Source organism: Elephas maximus, chromosome 23 (genome assembly GCF_024166365.1).
Source record: "Elephas maximus indicus isolate mEleMax1 chromosome 23, mEleMax1 primary haplotype, whole genome shotgun sequence".
NCBI lineage: Eukaryota > Metazoa > Chordata > Mammalia > Proboscidea > Elephantidae > Elephas > Elephas maximus.
Window position 1 is genome coordinate 49,457,063 of NC_064841.1, and position 22,804 is coordinate 49,479,866.

General features: G+C 36.1%; 1 protein-coding gene across 2 annotated transcripts in view; it reads left to right on the forward strand.

Moving 5' to 3' along the window:
* The window catches only part of ZMYM2 (zinc finger MYM-type containing 2), a 134,054-nt gene extending 115,165 nt beyond the window's left edge, over positions 1-18,889 (forward strand). The window contains exons 24-27 of one of the 2 annotated variants that reach the window (XM_049867324.1): positions 11,656-11,770; positions 12,667-12,918; positions 13,226-13,346; positions 15,610-18,889. In XM_049867324.1, coding sequence (XP_049723281.1) covers positions 11,656-11,770; positions 12,667-12,918; positions 13,226-13,346; positions 15,610-15,802 — 681 coding nt within the window. In that variant the 3' untranslated portion in view covers positions 15,803-18,889. The remainder of the gene's footprint in view (positions 1-11,655; positions 11,771-12,666; positions 12,919-13,225; positions 13,347-15,609) is intronic. The other variant, XM_049867323.1, reaches the window with a different exon arrangement.
* Positions 18,890-22,804: the final 3,915 nt, after the last annotated feature.

Below are 22,804 nucleotides of genomic sequence, written 5' to 3' on the forward strand. Positions count from 1 at the left end.
GCGATGCGTCTTAGATGGCCACTTACTAGTGTTTAGGACCCTATCCGTCACTCACCAAAGTGGGATTCAGAATGTTTTCCTAATACCTTTTATTATGCCAGTTGACCTAGATGTCCCCTGAAACCATGGTCCCCAGACCCCCGCTCCTGAAAGCGTTTGATTGTGTTCAGGAAACTTCTTTGCTTTTGGCTTACTCCAGTTATACTGACCTCTCCTGTATTGTGTATTGTCTTTCCCTTCATCTAAAATAGTTCTTGTCTACTACCTAATTAGACAATACCCCTCCCCCCCGACTCTCGTAACCATCAAAGAATATTTTCTTCTGTGTTTAAATTATTTCTTGAGCTCTTATAATAGTGGTCTCATACAATCTTTGTTCTTTTGCAGTTGACCAATTTCACTTAGCATAATGCCTTCCAGATTCTTCTATGGTATGAGATGTTTCACAGATTTGTCATTATTCTTTATCGGTGCAAAGTGTTCCATTGTGTGAATATATAATTATTTATCCGTTCATCTGTTGATGGGCACCTTGGTTGCTTCCATCTTCTTGCTATTGTAAACAATGCTGCAGTGAACATGGGTGTGCATATATCTGTTTGTGTAAAGGCTCTTATTTTTCTAGGATATATTCCAGGGAGTGGGATTGCTGGATCGTATGGTAGTTCTATTTCTAATTTTTAAAGGAGGCGCCAAATCGATTTCCAAAGTGGTTGTACCATTTTACATTCCCACCAGCAGTGTAAAGTGTTCCAGTTTCTCTACGACCTCCCCAACATTAATTGTTTTGTGTTTTTTGGATTAATGCCAGCCTTGTTGGAGTAAGATGGAATCTCATTGTGGTTTTGATTTGCATTTCTCTAATGGCTAATGATCGTGAGCATTTCCTCACGTATCTGTTAGCTGCCTGAATGTCTTCTTTGGTGAGGTACCTGTTCATATCCTTTTTTTCATTTTTTAATTGGATTATTTGTCTTTCTATTGAGTTTTTGCAGTATCATGTAGATTTAGAGATCAGAGAGTAATCAGAAATGTCATAGCAAAAAATTTTTCCCGTTCTGTAGGTAATCTTTTTACTCTTTTGATAAAGTCTTTGGATGAGCATAAGTGATTTTTAGGAGCTCCCCATTATCTACTTTCTCTTCTGGTGTTTGTGCATTGTTAGTAATGTTTTATATGCTGTTTATGCCATGTATTAGGGCTCCTAGCATTGTCCCTATTTTTTCTTCCATGATTTTTATCATTTTGGAAACTCTGGTGGCATAGTGCTTAAGTGCTTTGGCTGCTAACCATGAGGTTGGCAGTTCAAATCCTCCTGACACTCCTTGGGAACTCTATGGGACAGTTCTCCTCTGTCCTATAGGGTTGCTATGAGTCGGAGTCAACTTGACGTATTTGGGTTTTGTTTTTTTTGTTGTTTTTATCATTGTAGATTTTATATTTAGGTGTTTGATCCATTTTGAGTTGGTTTTTGTGCATGGTGTGAGGTATGGGTCTTGTTTCATTTTTTTTTTTGGAGATGGATATCCAGTTATGTCAGCACCATTTGTCTTTTTGCCCATTTAACTGACTTTGTGCCTTTGTCAAATATCAGCTGCTTATATGTGGATGGATTTATGTCTGGATTCTCAACTCTGTTCCTTTGGCCTATGTATCTATTGTTGTACCAGTACCAGGCTATTCTGACTACTGTGGCGTTATAAGGTGTTCTAAAATCAGGTAGTGTGAGGCCTCCCACTTAGTTCTTCTTTTTCGGTAATGCTTTACTTACCTAGGGCCTCTTTCCCTTCCGTATGTAGTTGGTGATTTGTTTCTCTGTCTCATTAAAATATGTCATTGGAATTTGGATTGGAATTGCATTGTATCTATAGATACCTTTTGGTGGAATAGACATTTTTTCAATGTTAAGTCTTCCTATCCATGAGCGAGGTATGTTTTTCCACTTATGTAAGTCTCTTTTCGGTTTCTTGGAGTAGTGTCTTGCAGTTTTCTTTTTATAGGTCTTTTATGTTTCTGGTTAGATTTATTCCTAAGTATTTTATCTTCTTGGGGGCTACTGTAAATGATATTGATTTGATGATTTCCTCTTTGACATTCTTTTTGTTGGTGTAGAGGAATCCAACTGATTTTTGTATGTTTATCTTGTATCCCGATACTCCGCTGAACTCTTTGACTAGTTTCAGTAGTTTTCTGGAGGATTCCTTATGGTTGTCTGTGTGTAAGATCATGTCATCTGCAAATAGAGATTCTTTTACTTCTTCCTTACCAATCTGTATGCCCTTTATTCCTTTACCTAGCCTAAATGCTCTGGCATTTTCGTTGTTGTTTGCTTGATAATTTTTTTTCCATCCTTTGAGTTTTTGTTTGTGTCTTTAAGGTGTGTCTCTTATAGGCAGTATATAGATGGGTCGTGTTTTTTTAATCCGTTCTGCCACTCTCTGTTTATTGGTGCATTTAGCCCATTTATATTCAGCATAATTATGGATAGGTATGAGTTTAGTGCAGTCATTTGATGTCTTTTTGTGTGTGTTGCTGACAGTTTCTTTTTTCCACTTAATTTTTTGTGCTGAGTAGTTTTTCATCATATCTTTTCCTCTTTTTTATTGTTGTTGCTTTTGTATTTGTTGAGTCTTTATGTTTTTCTTATATTTATTTTGATGTGTAGAATTATTAGTCTACTTTGTGGTTACCTTAACATTTACCCCTATTTTTCTACATTTAGACCAAACTTTTTCTTCTTTATGTCGCCTCAAGCTCCTCTCCATATAAAAGACCTATGACTACATTTTTCAGTCCCTGTTCATTGTTTTAATGTTGTCATCTTTTACGTAATGAAATCACTGTTTGCCCGTTTTGTGCATTTTTTTATCTTGATTTATTTTTGTTATATCCCTATCTGTGTTGATACCTGGTTGCTCCATCCTGTGTTCCAGCCTTGGGTTAATGTCTGATATTAGTTATTTTCTAATCAGAGAACTCCATTAGTATTTCTTGTAGTTTTGGTTTGGTTTTTACAGATTTCCTAAACTTCCGTTTATCTGGAAATGTCCTCATTTTTCCTTCATATTTTTTTTTTATTAACTTTTATTAAGCTTCAAATGAACGTTTACAAATCAAGTCAGTCTGTCACATATACGTTTACATACATCTTACTCCGTACTCCCACTTGCTCTCCCCCTATTGAGTCAGCCCTTTCAGTCTCTCCTTTCGTGACAATTTTGCTAGCTTCCCTCTCTCTCTATCCTCCCATCCCCCCTCCAGACAGGAGATGCCAACACAGTCTCAAGTGTCCACCTGATATAATTAGCTCACTCTTCATCAGCATCTCTCTTCCACCCACTGACCAGTCCCTTTCATGTCTGATGAGTAGTCTTCAGGGATGGTTCCTGTCCTGTGCCAACAGAAGGTCTGGGGACCATGACTGACGGGATTCCTCTAGTCTCAGTCAGACCATTACGTCTGGTCTTTTTATGAGAATTTGGGGTCTGCATCCCACTGATCTCCTGCTCCCTCAGGGGTTCTCTGTTGTGCTCCCTGTCAGGGCAGTCATCGATTGTGGTCGGGCACCAACTAGTTCTTCTGGTCTTAGGATGATGTAGGTCTCTGGTTCATGTGGGCCTTTCTGTCTCTTGGGCTCCTAGTTGTCGTGTGACCTTGGTGTTCTTCATTTTCCTTTGCTCCAGGTGGGTTGAGACCAATTGATGCATCTTGGATGGCCGCTTGTTAGCATTTAAGACCCCAGATGCCACATTTCAAAGTGGGATGCAGAATGTTTTCATACTAGAATTATTTTGCCAATTGACTTAGAAGTCCCCTCAAACCATGGTCCCCAAACCCCCGCCCTTGCTCTGCTGACCTTTGAAGCATTCATTTTATCCGGGAAACTTCTTTGCTTTTGGTCCAGTCCAATTGAGCTGACCTTCCATGTATTGAGTATTGTCCTTCCCTTCACCTAAAGCAGTTCTTATCTACTAATTAATCAATAAAAAAACCCTCTCCCTCCCTCCCTCCCTCCCCCCCTCATAACCACAAAAGTATGTGTTCTTCTCAGTTTTTACTATTTCTCAAGATCTTATAATAGTGGTCTTATACAATATTTGTCCTTTTGCCTCTGGCTAATTTCGCTCAGCATAATGCCTTCCAGGTTCCTCCATGTTATGAAATGTTTCACAGATTCGTCACTGTTCTTTATCGATGCGTAGTATTCCATTGTGTGAATATACCACAATTTATTTACCCATTCATCCGTTGATGGACACCTTGGTTGCTTCTAGCTTTTTGCTATTGGAAACAGAGCTGCAATAAACATGGGTGTGCATATATCTGTTTGTGTGAAGGCTCTTGTTTCTCTAGGGTATATTCCGAGGAGTGGGATTTCTGGGTTGTATGGTAGTTCTATTTCTAACTGTTTAAGATAACGCCAGATAGATTTCCAAAGTGGTTGTACCATTTTACATTCCCACCAGCAGTGTATAGGAGTTCCAGTCTCTCCGCAGCCTCTCCAACATTTATTATTTTGTGTTTTTTGGATTAATGCCAGCCTTGTTGGTGTGAGATGGAATCTCATCATAGTTTTAATTTGCATTTCTCTAATGGCTAATGATCGAGAGCATTTTCTCAGGTATCTGTTCGCTGCCTGAATATCTTCTTTAGTGAAATGTGTGTTCATATCCTTTGCCCACTTCTTGATTGGGTTGTTTGTCTTTTTGTGGTTGAGTTTTGACAGAGTAGATTTTAGTGATCAGGCGCTGGTCAGAGATGTCATAGCTGAAAATTGTTTCCCAGTCTGTAGGTGGTCTTTTTACTCTTTTGGTGAAGTCTTTAGGTGAGCATAGGTGTTTGATTTTTAGGAGCTCCCAGTTACCTGGTTTCTCTTCGTCATTTTTGGTAATGTTTTGTATTCTGTTTATGCCTTGTATTAGGGCTCCTAGGGTTGTCCCTATTTTTTCTTCCATGATCTTTATCGTTTTAGTCTTTATGTTTAGGTCTTTGATCCACTTGGAGTTAGTTTTTGTGCATGGTGTGAGGTATGGGTCCTGTTTCATTTTTTTGCAAATGGATATCCAGTTATGCCAGCACCATTTGTTAAAAAGGCTATCTTTTCCCCAATTAACTGACACTGGGCCTTTGTCAAATATCAGCTGCTCATACGTGGATGGATTTATATCTGGGTTCTCAATTCTGTTCCATTGGTCTATGTGCCTGTTGTTGTACCAGTACCAGGCTGTTTTGACTACTGTGGCTGTATAATAGCTTCTGAAATCAGGTAGAGTGTGGCCTCCCACTTTCTTCTTCCTTTTCAGTAATGCTTTGCTTATCCAGGGCTTCTTTCCCTTCCATATGAAATTGGTGATTTGTTTCTCTATCCCCTTAAAATATGACATTGGAATTTGGATCGGAAGTGCGTTATATGTATAGATGGTTTTTGGTAGAATAGACATTTTTACTATGTTAAGTCTTCCTATCCATGAGCAAGGTATGTTTTTCCACTTAAGCATGTCCTTTTGAATTTCTTGTAGTAGAGCTTTGTAGTTTTCTTTGTATAGGTCTTTTCCATCCTTGGTAAGATTTATTCCTATGTATCTTATCTTTTTGGGGGCTACTGTGAATGGTATTGATTTGGTTATTTCCTCTTCGGTGTTCTTTTTGTTGATGTAGAGGAATCCAAGTGATTTTTGTATGTTTATTTTATAACCTGAGACTCTGCCAAACTCTTCTATTCGTTTCAGTAGTTTTCTGGAGGATTCCTTAGGGTTTTCTGTATATAAGATCATGTCATCTGCAAATAGTGATAACTTTACTTCCTCCTTGCCAATCTGGATACCTTTTATTTCTTTGTCTAGCCTAATTGCCCTGGCTAGGACTTCAAGCACGATGTTGAATAAGAGTGGTGATAAAGGGCATCCTTGTCTGGTTCCCGTTGTCAAGGGAAATGCTTTCAGGTTCTCTCCATTTAGAGTGATATTGGCTGTTGGCTTTGCATAGATGCCCTTTATTATGTTGAGGAATTTTCCTTCAATTCCTATTTTGGTAAGAGTTTTTATCATAAATGGGTGCTGGACTTTGTCAAATGCCTTTTCTGCATCAATTGATAAGATCATGTGGTTTTTGTCTTTTGTTTTATTTATGTGATGGATTACATTAATGGTTTTTCTGATATTAAACCAGCCTTGTATACCTGGTATAAATCCCACTTGATCATGGTGAATTATTTTTTTGATGTGTTGTTGGATTCTATTGGCTAGAATTTTGTTGAGGATTTTTGCATCTATGTTCATGAGGGATATAAGTCTATAATTTTCTTTTTTTGTAATGTCTTTACCTGGTTTTGGTATCAGGGAGATGGTGGCTTCATAGAATGAGTTGGGTAGTATTCCGTCATTTCCTATGCTTTGGAATACCTTTAGTAGTAGTGGTGTTAACTCTTCTCTGAAAGTTTGGTAGAACTCTGCAGTGAAGCCGTCCGGGCCAGGGCTTTTTTTTGTTGGGAGTTTTTTGATTACCGTTTCAATCTCTTTTTTTGTTATGGGTCTATTTAGTTGTTCTACTTCTGAATGTGTTAGTTTAGGTAGGTAGTGTTTTTCCAGGAATTCATCCATTTCTTCTAGGTTTTCAAATTTGTTAGAGTACAATTTTTCATAATAATCTGAAATGATTCTTTTAATTTCATTTGGTTCTGTTGTGATGTGGTCCTTCTCGTTTCTTATTCAGGTTATTTGTTTTCTTTCCTGTATTTCTTTAGTCAGTCTAACCAATGGTTTATCAATTTTGTTAATTTTTTTCAAAGAAGCAGCTTTTGGCTTTGTTAATTCTTTCAATTGTTTTTCTGTTCTCTAATTCATTTAGTTCAGCTCTAATTTTTATTATTTGTTTTCTTCTGGTGCCTGATGGATTCTTTTGTTGTTCACTTTGTATTTGTTCAAGTTGTCGGGACAGTTCTCTGATTTTGTCTCTTTCTTCTTTTTGTATGTGTGCATTTATCGATATAAATTGGCCTCTGAGCACTGCTTTTGCTGTGTCCCTCCTTCATATTTGAGAGACAGTTTCGCTGGATATATATGATGCTTGGCTGGCAGTTTTTTTCCTTCAGTGCTTTTTATATAACCATTGCCTTCTTGCCTGCATGGTTTCTGCCAAGTAGTCCCAGCTTATTCTTATTGACTTTCTTTTGTAGGTGACTTTTCATTTATCCCTAACCTCTTTTAAAATTCTCTCTTTATCTTTGGTTTTGGCAAATTTGATTATAATATGTCTTGGTGACTTTCTTTTGAGGTCTACCTTATGTGGAGTTCGATGAGCATCTTGGATAGATATCTTCTCACCTTTCTTGATACCAGGGAAGTTTTCTGCCAAAAAAGCTTCAACAATTCTGTTTGTTTTTTCTATTATGCTTCCCTGTTCTGTTACTCTAGTCCCTCGTAGATTATTTCTCTTGATAGAGTCCCACATGATTCTTAGGGGTTCTTCATTTTTTTTAATTCTTTTATCTGATTTTTCTTCAAATATATTGGTGCCAAGTGTTTTATCTTCAGTCTCACTACTTCTTCCTTCTGTTGCCTCAATTCTGCCCTCTGACTTTCTACTCGAGTTTTCTCATTCTGAAATTTCATTGTTAATCCTCGGAATTTTTGATGGCTTTCTCTCTGTGGATTTTTGCAGCCTATTAAATATTTCAGTATGTTCTTGAATAACCTTTTTAATTTCTTCAGCTGCTTTATGTGTGTTCCTTGGCTTGTTCTGCCTGTTGTCTGATCTCCTTCCTCTCTTGAAGAGTTCTGTATATTAATCCTTTGTATTCTACATCTGGTAATTCCAGGAGATATCTTCATCTGGAAGATTCCTTGATTCTTTGTTTTGAGAGCTTGTTGCAGTGTCCGTGGTCTGCTTCTTTATGTGGTTTGATATTGACTGTTGTCTCTGAGCCATCTATAAGTTACTGTACTAATTTTACGTTTGCTTACTGTATCCTAGCTCCTTGCTTTGTTTTGTTTTCGATATGCCCAAATAGGCTGATTGAATGTGCTAGCGCCTTTGACACTCTAACGTTGTTGTCAGATGGCTAGAGCTATTACCTGGTATGTGAACGTAGGAGTCCATTCACTTTTGTTGTATGGATTCAGCTCAGGTGTCCAGGTAGTTGGTCATGAAGTGTGTGGTGCAGGCTCTGTTCTGCTGTCTTAGAGGAGAAGGGTTGATTGGTGTAGGAACAGGTATCTGGTTGCAGCAGGGGGTCATGCTCTAACAATGCGAGGGGCTGAGTGTGAGGAAAACACATCCTTGTTCCCTAGAGTGCACAGGTGTGTGGGTTCTGCAGCCAGACCATGGGCACCCAGTGCTTTTGGTTGTAATGTCTGGGAGGCATCTCTTATCCTTGGACCCCTGTTGCAGTTGGGTAGGTGATGACCCTGTTTAATGAGCAAGTGATGGCAAACATTAAAAACCCACCTCTCCACCATACAGCTTTAACAATTGAATTCAAATCTAAAGCACATACACCATTACAGTCTTCCAGCAAGGGCCTAATCTGCTGAAATGGCCCACACAGATCCATGCAGGGGTGAAAGGTATTAAATGTCCACGGACCATTTTGCCTAGCCAAGAGCTGGTTCTGTCCTGAGCTTCCCAGCTTAGTGGAGTTGGCAGGTTATCTTTTCCCCCAGTTGTTAATTTATTCCTTCTCCAAGGCCAGGAGAATGGCTCAGGGTGCGCAGCAGTGCCTATTTCAGGCCCAGGGAAATTGACAGCTACTGAAGCCGCCGTGAGGGCTGTGGGCACAGTAAAATAAACGGAAGTACTTAGCTTTTGCTGAGAGTACTGTTTTTCTCTGGTTCCAGAGGTGTGAGTAGACTGTGGCTCACTATCTCTCCATGAGGAAACAGTGTCCCGAATGCTACCGCCAGTTCCCGCCAAGTCAGGTCTGGCAACTCCTCACCGCTTCTGAACTGTCATTCCCTCCCCCTGCAGTTCAGTACAATTTCCTAACTTTGCCTTTGGTGTTTAGGGATCCTAGCTTGTCATATATATAATCGTTTTACTTGTTTTTTGGGTCTTTGTTGTAAGAGCGATCACTGGAAGCGTCTGACTACTCCACTATCTTGGCCCTGTCTCCCTTGATAATGTCTTTTGGTAAGCAGAAGTTTATAGTTTTTATGACGTTAACTGTTTGGTCTTCTTCTATTCATGCATTTGTTGTAATGCTTGTTATCTAATTTTTACAGAAGATTAGATCCCAGTTTTCTTGCAGGAATTTTATGGTTTGAGGTTTGACATTTGGATCTTTGATCCATTTCGAGTTAGTTTTTGGGTTTGACGTAAGGTATAGGTCATATTTTCAATTTTCTGCAGGTGGATATCCAGTTTTGCCAGTACCGTTTATTAAAAAGACTGTCTTTGCCCCACTGGATGTTCTTTTACTGCTCATTGAAGATCAATTGTCCATAGATGTTTGCGTTTAGTTCAGAGTTTTCAATTCTGTTCTATTGGTCTATGTGTCTGTCATTGAACCAGTACCAGGCTGTTTTTATTACAGTGACTGTATAGTATTTTTTGATATCAGGGAGTGCGAGGACTGCTTCTTTGTTCTTTTTTCTTCACTATTGCTTTTGCTATTTGGGGTTTCTTTCCTTTCTATATGAAATTGGTCATCAGTTTTTCCATTCCAGTAAAGAATGTTGTTGGGATTTGTATTGGAATTGCGTTGAATCTGTAGATAACTTTAAATAGTACTGACATATGTTGACATGTATAGTATGTTGACCTTTGTAGTATACTGACATATAGTATTGACTATATTAATCTTTGCTATTCGTGAGCCCTGGTGTTGTAGTGGTTAAGTGCTACACCTGCTAACCAAAAGGTCAGCAGTTGGTTCCACCAGCCACTCCTTGGAAACCTTATGGGGGACAGTTCTGCTCTGTTCTGTAGGCCTGCTGTGAGTCACAATCAACTTGATGGCAACGAGTTTGGGGTTTTTTTAATTCATGAGCACAGGATGTCTTTCCATTTTTTATGTCTCTTGGTCTCTTGTTGTGTTTTATACTTCTTATCGTATAAATCTTTTATGTCCCTGGTTAGGTTAATCCCTAGGTATTTTATTGATTTGGGGGCTGTTGCAAATGATATTGTTTTCTTGATTCCTTTTTCGGAGTAGTCTTCGTTAGTGTAGAGGAACCCATCTGATTTTTTGGTGTCGATCTTGTATCATGCAGTGTTGCTAAATTCTTCTGTTAGTTCCAGCAGTTTTCTTGTGGAGTCCTGAAGATACTTTTTGATTAAGATTTCTGTTACTTAAATGGGCCTGTTTTTCCTACAGTTGCTTTCTCTAGGTTGTTGATGTATTTGATAGATTCACCTTTTCTTGTGCTTTTGAAACCACAGGCTATCCTAAAGATTGTTTTTTCTTCCATAGGTTTCCATTGGTTGTAAGGGCTTTTGTGAAAGCGCAGTCATATATGTTTAAATCAGGTGTTTGTAAGTTGAAACAGCCTTTAATGGGAAATAAACAGCAACAGTAATATGGCATATATGTGTGTGTGCTGTTGTCATTTGGTGCTGTTGAGTCTGTTTTGACTCAGCAACTCCATGTGACAGAATAGAACTGCCCCGCAGGGTTTTCTAGGCTGTAATCTTTATGGAAGCAGATCTTCAGGCCTTTCTCCCACAGAGCCACTGGGTGAATTTGAACTGCCAAACTTGCAGTTAGCAGCCAAGCGCTAAACCATTGTACCACCAGGGCTTTTTATGTATGTATCATCCATGTATGGGTGTATATACACATGCACACACACACACACATATCTTTTAAAAACTTTAGTCATTGCCCTAGGATTTATAATATACATCTTTAATCAGTTTGCCTTCAAGTAATAATATACCACTTCACGTGAAGTATAAGAACCTTAGAACAGTATACTCCCAATTCTTCCTTCCTTAATATTTATTAACAATAAATTCTATTGTGTCATGCATTTTACTTTTGCATATTTTATTTTTAAAACCCAGTGGAGGTGGACTTTGCAAACTTTAGTGATTGTGCCTTTCTTTAACACCCTCACTGTCACAGTTTGTCACAGTAAGTTTTAAGATTCATAAATTTGTATTGGCACACAGGGAGAGAGTTAAGCATATAAAGAGACAATAAGGAGAAAAGAGCCATAGGCTAACAAAGAATGCTAAAAAAGGAGCTTCAGTCTGCTACAGATTAACATTTTTATCTCATCCTTATGACTTTTTCTTCAGTATTAATAATTTAATTACTGTTAATTTAAAATTTAAATTTGTTTTCTCCATTTCCTGTGTGGTCATTTGCTTTGTTCCTTGTCTGACTGAAGATTTTTAGCTAGTTTGCACATTCTGGATTTTTAGGTGTGTATTTCAGCTTTGAATTTTTTAACCAAGAGATTAATTGGTAATTTTATTCTTCATGATTTCTAGACATGTAGGTAAAGCCAGTAATCTCTCTTCTTGTATTTAGTTTACTTTCTTTTCTTAGACATAATTCTCAAAAAAATTTGTTTTTGTTTTTTTTTTTAGGGGTGTGGAGTAGGTTAGGTACAGCCGAAAAGCTTTATTTTTCTTGAGAAATACGGAGTGCAACTAATATACTCACTGTTTAGGTGTTTTTCATTCAAAAAAATTTTTTTCCTTCATTTACAGTACTTGTGTGGGAGTAACCGAAAAGACAATATATTTATTGATCCAGGATACCAGACATTTGAGCAAGAATTGAATAAAATACTTAGGAGTTGGCAACCAAGCATACTTCCAGATGGTAATGCTCTTTTATTGTGAATCTTAACAGTATTTTACTGTAAGCTGTACAAAATAATATAAACTAAATTGAATGTATATTGTAATTAGGGAAAATAAATTTTTAAATAAAGTTGTTGCTAATTTCATACTGGCATTTTTATTTTTGCAGAAGTATGTTCCAGTTTTTCTCGTTGAAGTATGTTAAATGAGAAAAATTTTAATTAGATATCATATTTTTTAGAGTATTTAATTTATGAGCTCTCATCTGTTCATGTTTTGTTTAATTAGAAATAAATCTGCTCAATAACCAGTGTTTATGGAGAACTTTAAGAAATGTGACCTACTTCTGTTCTTTAGTAGAAAAAGCAGACAATTATCAGGAAGGGATTTAAATCTGTAAGAAGCCTGAAAAGATGGGTGGTTTCCATTCACTTTCACATATTTTCCTCATATATCTTGAATAGTGGTTTAAGAGAAATTTACATCAGAATCTGCACTGGAGTACTTAAGAAATAAACATCGAGTTCCTTACTCCAGAGCTGTTAGTCTGGTGTGAATGGCCTGGTATCCTCCCTAGAGAGCTGCACAGGCAATTCTGAAATTCATTCCAGTTTACCTGCTGTGAATAGAGGATTGATAAAGGATTGTTCTTGAATTAACTTTTTTATGTGGTTAAATTGGACCCCCTGGTGGCGTAGTGGTTAAGTGCTAGGCTGCTAATCAAAAGGTTGGCAGTTCAAATCTGCCAGGCGCTCCTTGGAAACTCTACGAGCAGTTCTACTCTGTCCTGTAGGGTCGCTATGAGCTGGAATCTACTCGATGGCAGTGGGTTTGGTTTTTTGGTTTTTTTGAGGTGATTAAATGAAATATGTCTTATTTATTATAATTCTTTTAAAATAGTTCTCTCTGTTTAAGGATCAATATTCTCTCGAGTTGAAGAAGATTATCTCTGGAGGATAAAACAACTAGGATCACACTCTCCAGTAGCTCTTCTGAACACCTTGTTCTACTTTAACACTAAGTATTTTGGCCTGAAAACAGTAGAACAACACTTAAGACTTTCCTTTGGCACTGTGTTTAGGCATTGGAAAAAAAATCCTTTAACGATGGAAAACAAAGCATGTCTTCGATACCAAGTGTCTTCTTTATGTGGAACAGATAATGAAGGTAGTGTAACAGATTTTATTTTGGTGTTGTCTGTGGCAGGGATATCTACACCTTGCCTTACTGGGGACCTCCTGGATCATTTGTTCAGAGCCTAAAAACTGTTCTTTTGATAAAATAAGGCAACCTCTATCTTCTTAAAACATCTCAGTTTGTTTTGTTTGAAAAATTACGAGTTACCAAGAGCCACAACTTAGAACTCTGAAAGATACCTATTTCCATTCTTTGGTATAACAGATACTAGGAGTGAATAAAGCTCTCTTGCTTCAAAATTGATCACATGAGGTTTATTCAACTTTTATTTTTTAAGATAAAATTACTGCTGGTAAAAGAAAACACGAAGATGATGAGCCAGTATTTGAACAAATTGAAAACACAGCCAATCCTTCTAGATGTCCTGTGAAAATGTTTGAATGCTACTTGTCTAAAAGGTAAGTGTTAATGATACTAATTTTTTTTGTTAACACGTGGTAGTATAAGTTGATTGTTTCAAATTTACTGTTACCAAGAGGCAATGTTTTTTTTCACTGATATTTTTTTCAGATTTCCCTCGTTCTTCAGTTACCCAAGTCCATCTGGTTATAACTTTTTAGTTCCATTATTATAAAATATCCAGCTTATAGTTTTTACTTTAGAATTCAAGTATATGTTTAAAAAGTACAATGATTCCAATGACTGGGTAAAGCAGGGGCCACAACTTTTTCTGTAAAGGGTCAGATGATGATGTTAGTTGCCGATGAGTTGATTCCAACACTTGGTGACCCCATGTGTGCAGAGTAGAACTGCTCCATAGGGTTTTCAAGTCTGGCCTTTCAGAGGCAGATTGGCAGACGTGTCTCCCAAGACACCTGTGGGGTGGGTTCAGACCACCAACGTTTTTGCTGATAGTCAAGTGCTTAACTGTTTGTGCCGCCCAGGGACTCCTAAAGGGTAGAGAGTAAATTTTTTTTAGTTTCTTAGTTTGATAGGCTATAGAATCTCTATTATAACTACTCAATTTGGCTGTTGTAGACAGAAAGCAGCTATATACTATATGTAATTGAACGGGCATGGTTGTGTTAAAATAAAACTTTATTTACACAAACAGGTGGCAGGCTATACTTTGTTAACCCGTGGTGTAAAGATACATTCAAAGATAGAGTAGATTGATGGAGATGAATGAAGTACTTAGAAAATAATCCTTTAAGAAGTTTTGAAAGAAAGATTCAAGAGTGTTCTGAAAGCACAGGTTGTCCCCGACTTATGACATACTCAAGTTAACCACGAAGTGCATTTAATGACCATCTTTGTGTTTTTTGTTTATTTCGTTTTATTTTGTCTTGGTTTTTTTTGGTACATCTTATTGTTAGTAGTATGTATGTATTAAAATATATCTGTAAGTTTATATGTAATGTTTCCAACCCCAAAAGACAAAGATCAGACTTATAAAAATACTACTAATAAAGGCAATAATAAGGAAAGCTTAAAAAAAAAAAAAAACGGTATTTATGTCAAAACCGACTTAAGACGGAATCATTGGAACGGAGCCCTGTTGTAAGTGAGGGACTACCTGTATTATGCTTTTCACCTGTATCACTGCTGTTTTCCCCAATCCGAGACCAAAAAACATTAGAAGAATTTTTTTAATCTAATGAAATGTTTTGGGACCATAGATTATTTTATGCTTGTCTGTTATTTTATTTAAATGCTCTCCAACTTTCAAGAGATTAGTATGGACTCAGCGTATTTCATTATCTAAAAGATTTTATAAACTATAGTTAGATCCCCAGGAAACCCTCCAAGAACCTATAAAAACAATGTCACATACAGTATTATAGCAATATTTCTGACCATGGTTTGGGGTAGCTCCTTAGGCTGCAACAATATCAGGGTCTTCCAGTAGTAGTAACTATTTGTTAGTTGGAAATTCCTATCTCAGTATTATTTTGTTGGTATGTTTTAAATAGTCTATCATGTCATGCTGTAAGTAATTTTACGTACTATCATATATCGTCAGTTCTAAGACTTACATTTTAATATCTCTGAAATTTGGGGTTCATCTTAAAGTGGTAATTGGCAGTGTTTTACTTGTTTAGCAGTAACATTAAAGTAATAGTTGTTCATCAGACATGGAAGGGACTGGACAATGGGTTGGAGAGAGATGCTGATGAAGAGTGAGCTACTTGTATCAGGTGGACACTTGAGACTGTGTTGGCATCTCCTGTTTGGAGGGGAGATAGGAGGGTAGAGAGGGTTAGAAACTGACAAAATTGTCACGAAAGGAGAGACTGGAAGGGCTGACTCATTAGGGGGAGAGAGTAAGTGGGAGTATGGAGTAAGGTGTATATAAGCTTGTAAACGTTCACTTAAAGCTCAATAAAAATTATTAAAAAATAAAAAAATAATAGTTGTTGTTAGGTGCCATGGAGTCGGTTCCAACTTATAGCGACCCTGTGGACAAGAGTGTAACTTCTAATTGATGGTAGATTCAGTAAAATACAAAGTTTAAATCATGGTAGGGAAATAATTCTTTTAGCATGGAAATGAACTTTAAAAATAATAACGGTGAGGCATATGGTTTAACTACATAATGTAATCAGTGGGATCAGAATTACTCTTAAAAGAGGAAAATTTGTGGGAAATTTTATGTATGTACTGTGATTTTTTTTTACTGTGATTTGGCTTTCTTCTTTTCTCTCCTCCTCTCCCCCAAAGTCCACAGAATCTTAACCAGAGAACGGATGTTTTTTATTTGCAACCAGAATGCTCTAGTTCTACAGATAGCCCTGTCTGGTACACGTCTACTTCACTGGACCGAAACACCTTGGAAAATATGCTTGTACGGGTTCTTTTAGTAAAAGATATTTATGATAAAGACAATTACGAACTGGATGAAGACACAGACTAGAATGGAATGTTTTGGAAACAACCAGGATGAAACAGCATTAGCTAGTCATGCTGCTAGATCTTTATTACAGAAAACATTTCAAGTTTACTCCTTCTGTTTTGAGTTTTGTAGCAGTGTACCCAAATGGGGTATTACCATGTAAATAATCTGTGAGTGAAAGTTGCCATTATTCTATGTAGTGGTTTTAGGATACTTAACAAATACAAAGGTTTTTGTTTTGTTTTTTTTTAATTATTATTATTATTATTTATTTGATTAGGTATGTTTGTAACTTTTTACATTACAAAATATGAATGAGAATGTGCCATGTGTAATTTTTTTCTCATAGTAAGAAACATCCATATTGCACAACCCTGCTGTTGCAAAGCTTTCTTGAAAGGGGACTCTCTTACTGGTTCTTAACCAGATGGTTGTGTATGGGTAGCACTACTAAAAGTTTAGAACTTGCAGTGTCTTTCAGAATTTTAAAAATAAACTGTAAACTAATAGGTTAGGGTTTTTTTTTGTTTGTTTGTTATTTTTGTTGTTTTGTTTTATGTTTTAGTTACTGAAGCCTTACAAGGTTATGTAGAGAATACCATCTTCTGTACCAAAAATAGACAAGAGAATGCTGTCAATATTGGTGTACTGTAATGTGAATCTATACTGATGAAAACAACTTTTTGTTCTCATATTAAAACCTTAGTGTCTTTTTTTTTTTTTTCATTTGTGGCTTTCTGCATCACCCCTATAAGTATATATATGTATATGTATATATATATGTGTGTGTGTGTATATATATGTATATATATATAAAGAATGACTATAAGTTGAAAACATGATCATCAAGACATTTTCTTTGTAAAAATGTCTGATGAAAGTATAAAATCCTTTTTTTCCTCCCCATATCAACCTTAAGTATCTGAAATCTTCAGTTACAGAGGTTTGATTTTTCTTTATTTTTTTGTCTTTAGCATATGGCTCATGCTGCAATATTACCTGAGTAGAATATTATAAAACTTTACCAGTTTTTTATTAGAATTCTCATGCCTGTCCTCAAATATGACTGATTCATACATTGAATAAAATTATTTTTAGAAATGCCACTCCTGAAATAGTTATTATAGAAACTCAAGCTACTTTAAGTAAGGTATTATCACATCTTACTATGAAGATTGCCAGTGTAATAATTCTGATATCTCAGGTGATTGAAGAACAAAGAAACTGATGGTTAAAGTATATCTCAAAGGAAATTACATTTGATGTTAAATTGTTTGGTTTTTAAAAAATAATTGTTATAGAAGATTGCTTTAAAAAAAAAGGCTTTGTGCTTCTGCATAGCAGTTTATCCATTCAGATCTTCTAGAATAAGGAAATTTATTTAAAATCCTACTTTCTAAAAAGACTGAGCAAAAATGCTAGCCACATATTATAAATCTTATGGCTAACTTCATGTAGCATGTATGTAATCATGTTGTTCCTAGTTCCCGAACCACCATGGTGACATCAGTTTTTAAAAATTCATGAAAATCAGTCTGTTTTCCACCATGGCTATGCAGTGTCTACACGTCATTTAGATATTGCCTTCTCCCTTAGAATGAATGTTAGCCACAAAAGAAATTTTCTCGTTCATGGTTTGGAAAATTTCACAGGTGTAATCGGTGTATATTTAAGCAATAAGTATCTGAAATGTTTTTGGCATAGAAAATTACTTTATACTGTTCTAACTTGTTTTATAACAAGTTTGGATAACTTTTCTGCCCCTTAAATAGATTTTATAATTTTTGGCTAATAATCAGACAGTAGCAAATCTGATATTACCTTACTAAAGTAAATTGCTCATCGTCTCTTTAATGAAGAAAAGTGGGTAGCATATTTAAAATACATCTCAGACTTCTCTTTTTTCAATACTACGTCTTTAAGCACTTTTCTTAGAAGTGCATATTGTTGATTAAAAGGTGGTTAACTCTAACCGTTTTTTAATCTTCACAGTGGTGCTATATTCCATCAAGAGCAATGCAGTTTTTTTTCCAAATACCAGTTATTGTATATTTTACCAAGCACCATAGATTTCTAACATGGTACTATGATTTAAACACCTTGCTATTTACATTTCTTTTACTTGTAAATTGTAGCACTTTTAAAAGGAAATGTCTGTGTAGTTTTGATCTTGACATGATTCAAGATTTACACATTTTATCTTGATTGCAGTCCAAGGGTTGATTAACTTGATTCTCAGAGGGAAAGAAAAATCTGTTTTATGAGAATTGTGTTGCCCTGTGAAACATTTCGCCCAGAACACATTTCATTAACTTCTGGATATATTTAGTTTGTATGGTCATGGCTGACTGCTGAGAAAAAGGACAGTGAAATAATAGATACTTTTTGTTTTTTGGTGATTTCTGATTATAGCGTCCTGTAAGTATAACTTTATTGTTTTGAGATATCTATTGGAGATGCTATATTTTTCTCTTTTGGAGATTTTGCCATTCAAAATGAGCTAATGAAAAAATTTTTATCCATATTGAGAAAGTGGATTTCCCAGGCAAATTAAATCTTCGTTAGCACATTTCTTTAGGCTTTTAAGGTAAGAAAGTGCTCAACTTTTTTTTTTTCCATAAAAATACTACTTGTTTAATAGTAGTTCATGTTTTTCTTTAATTATATAGAGTTGTTATCAGTATATTAAATATATTGGGGGAGAGGATGCATATTATGCATTTAAATGTCACAGTTTTTCCGATTGAATTATCCTTGGTCCTGGCCAGTTGCGATTTAGGAATGGGGTAAGTTGTTTATGTATAGTATTAAATACAGTACAGTAATGGAGAAGTCATAAAATTGCAGATTTTTGTTTACGCTTCCCCATCATGGGTCCATTTATCTGAGATTTTAAATATCTTGCAGTTTAAAATCACTATAAAAATTTACATTTTTATTTGGACAGTTATTTCCAAAATGTATCATTATACATGTCACTTATGTTCTAAGTGAACACTGACTGTAGGATAATCTCGTTTCCTTCGAACAAAACACTCATGAAAATGTACATGAAAATATTTTTGAATAATAAATTTATTTAAATTACTTTTGGATTTTCCCCCTTAATAAGCCCCTTATTCAATTTTTAGAGAAGTTATTTGAATCTGAATTGTTACATTCTACTGTGTTCTTAGGCTTAGATTGATTTTAATGGTGTTTTCCCCTGATAATTCTTCAAGTACTTTTTTGTTGTTTCTGGGCGAATTATTCTTGAAATGATGAAATACTAACAATTTTATAAATTTAAAAGTTGATGTCCAGAGCAGGCTAGCTATGTCAGTCAGGGTCTGAGAGTAGAAACTCCTAAAGTTGTATCCCAAACTGTACCTTTTTTTTTTTTCTTTACTTGGAAACTAAGTATTAGAAAAAAAAAAAAAAAAAAGTATTAGAGGAACACACAAAATAAGAATGGTCATGATTCCCCTGCTTTGCAACAAAAACTTGACTAGAAAAAGTCGTACCTAAAATTTGTGTAGATGGTGTTCTAATTAATTACCGAGTTAAGCAAGTTCATAAACTTAGGTCTTTGAAAATCCAAGGTTTACGATGTAAATGAAGATTAAAAGTAGAACCAAATACAGGCTTCTGATGCTACCTGTATTTCCACCACAGGAAATCATCATAATCGTAGAGTGAGGATAAGAGATACAAATTCTAACTAAGCTTATTTTCTGTTGTAGTGATATAAAAAGAGCAATGACCTAATATTAATTTTTCTTTCCAGCACCTTAGACTATCTTCTCTCCAGGCTTCAATTTCTTTATCTGTAAGATGAAGGCATTGCCTTGATTTCTGATTCTGGAGTTTCAAATTGAGCACTTCAATAGTTAGAAGACTTAGTAAAATTTATAGATTTAAGTTTGAATCCTTAAGATATATTTAGAAACACATTTTCTTGTCAAGGGAAAAGATCTTTTCTTAAATAGCCTGAACACTGAGAGCGTATTAGACCAGAAATTTTAAAAGTCCTATTTCTGTAACTCCTCAGAAATAAATTTGGTACATGAAAATTTATTATGAGAAAGCTTAAAACAAACATTTATTGCATATTGCTAACAATGGTAGTTAGGGAGGAAAAGAACATTAGGAAGACACTGGTGTTCTAGAAGCTTACAACATTTTGAGGTAAATAAGATAAATCCATTCATTAAACTCCTAGGGAACATGCAAAGACTATATTCAAAATAGTTCAGAGCAGAGAAGGTTGTATACCCTCAGAGATGCCTTAACAGGCTATTATGATCTAGAGTAGGTTTCATAGAGAGTATTATCAACACCTGTGATTATGTAAAACATTAGATTTCTATAGCCTTTTTAACATTAATTTTAGCTCTGTAAGAAATGGTCAGTAGAGCAATTTCTGATACTTTAATGGTACCATTTTGATGACACTATTGAATACAGGAGTTTGTTAAAAAATAGCACTCTCACTATGCATTAAAGATAATTCTAAAATGTATTAAATCACATTGAATCAAGGTGAGTAATCCAACTTCTCGGTTACCTAGTATGGATGGTTACAAGGTTCAATATAATATAGGTGTGTGTGTGTGTGTTTAATTTAAACCACTAAGGATTTTTTTTTTTTAATAGCCATTGCTTTTGGAAATAGAATCTCAAATATTTTCTAAGTCATGAGTGTACTTACTTTTAACCCAGTAAGCAAGATGAAACCTTTACATTTTGATTACATAGTTGTGGTTCTAAATTGATGTCAGCTTACAGTGATAGTATATAGCATGAAGCTTTAATTGGTTTTATTTTTTACTATACCCATTGCTGTCGAGCCAATTCCATCTCATAGCTACCCCATAGGACAGAGTAGAACTGCCCATAGGGTTTCCAAGGAGTTGGCTGGTGGATTTGAAGTGCTGACCTTTTGGTTAGCAGCTGCACACTTAACCACTGTGCCACCAGGGCTCCTTATACTACTATAAGTATACTCTAATCCCTTATCTGAAACCCTTGGGGCTTCAAAATTCAGGACCTCCCCATGATTATGTATTAACCTTCAGTGGAGCCAGAGCAACATCCCATAATCAAACATCAATATTTTGCAGCAGTATATCAGATATACTAACTGTATTAAGTCTGTAGATAGCCTTATGTATATAGTTCAGGTTCCTTTTTGGCACAAACTTAAGAAAAAAACTAGTTTCTCAGAGTTTTTTGCATTTGAGAATTGTGGATAAGGAATTGTGGATCTGTGTAAGAAAGCTGTTTTTTTTTTTTTTTTTTTTTGCTTAGTTTTGATAAAAATAACTGAAAGTTTTCTGAAAATTTTGCATATTAGGTTTTAAGAAAAATGCATGGAATGCCTAGAACAGGCATTAATATCAGTGGCAGTATTGAGTCATTATTGAATTCTGAAGCACTTAAAATAACTTTGTTTTCTTACGCTTTCTATTTTGCTCCAATTTGCTGCATTATAAGTATTCATAAATGCAATATACCTTAATGAACAGCTGCAGTCATGTCATGGAGCCAGACGTTTATTCATTCAACAAGTACTTAACCGACTATTCTTTCAGGTACTAACCTAGGTACTGGGACTACAAGAAGATGTAAAACCTATCCCCTTCTCTAAAGGACTTGGTCTATTTGGGAAGAAATGGAAGTATATGGAAAGTTGGAGTTGTTAGATGACAACTGTTTGAGCACAATCACTGGTAGTTGCCATTGAGTCGGTTTTCAACTCAGCAACCTATGTGATAGAACTGCCCCATGTAGAGTTTTCTAGGCTATAATCTTTTTACAGGAGAGAATGATGTGGCAGTCTGCTTCTGTGAAGACTACAGCCTAGGAAACCCAGTAGGGAAGTTCTTCTCTGCCTGACAGGGTCACTGGAGTTGGAATTTGTGGTGTAATCTTTACAGAAGCATGTACACTGTGTTTTTCTCCCACAGAGCAGCTGTATGGGTTCAACTGCCAAGTTTTCACTTAACAGCTAAGCTCTTAACCAGGGCTCCTTAACTAGTAGCATACAGGTAAAGGGACTAATGACTGAGGTCAAGTAATTTATCCAAGATGCTATTCTTAATGAGACCAGCTCATGTGTCTTGTGATTACATGCAGTTCCAGATTTTGTTAACAACAGTGTTTCCCATTCTGGAAAGGGAGAGGTACCAGCCACTTTTAGAATGCAGGGATAGGTGAAAATTGAAAAATAGTAGTGAACATCTACCAGTTTGGAGTCCCTGTCTGGTACAAACAGTTAACATGCTTGGCTGCTAACTGATGGGTTTGAGTCCACCCAGAGGCACCTCAAAAGAGAGCCCTTGTGATCTACTCTGGAAAAATCAACTGTTGACAACCCTATGAGCACAGTTCTACTCTGACACGATGGGGTCACTATGACAACTGAAAATATATGCGTGTGTGTATAGGAGCCCTGGTGGTGCAATGGTTAAGTGCTCAGCTGCTAATCAAAGGGTCAGTGGTTTGAGCCCATCAGCAGCTCCGCAGGAGAAGAGACGATCTGCTCCCAAGATTTATGGCCTAGGAAACTATGAAGCAGTTCTGTTTTGTCCTGTAGAGTCACCATGAGTCATAATCGACTCTGTGGCACACAACATGTATGTATGTATACATACACATTGAAGACTCAAAAATCTTAAGAGGTTATTGGTGTTTTCCAATTCAATTTTTAATCAGTTACCTTGCTCTTAAGAGCAGAACATATTTTATTGGAACTCATGGCGATAGGGAATTTATTTTCTTCCTGCTGTATCCCACACACCTAGAAAAGTTTCTGGCACAGGAGTTAATGTTGAATGAATCAATGATTATAAATACTTTTAAATTTAGAAACTTTGAAGATATTGGAAATATAACCTATTATCCATGAAGAAATGCCTATTTTTTGGTGTGCTTTTGAGAGTGTCTCTCATGTGTCTGTCTATATCGGGCTGCCTATGTGCCTGACTTGCCCTGCATACTCTTACCTCTTAAGTTCTTCCATTTGTGAGGGTCAGGGGGACT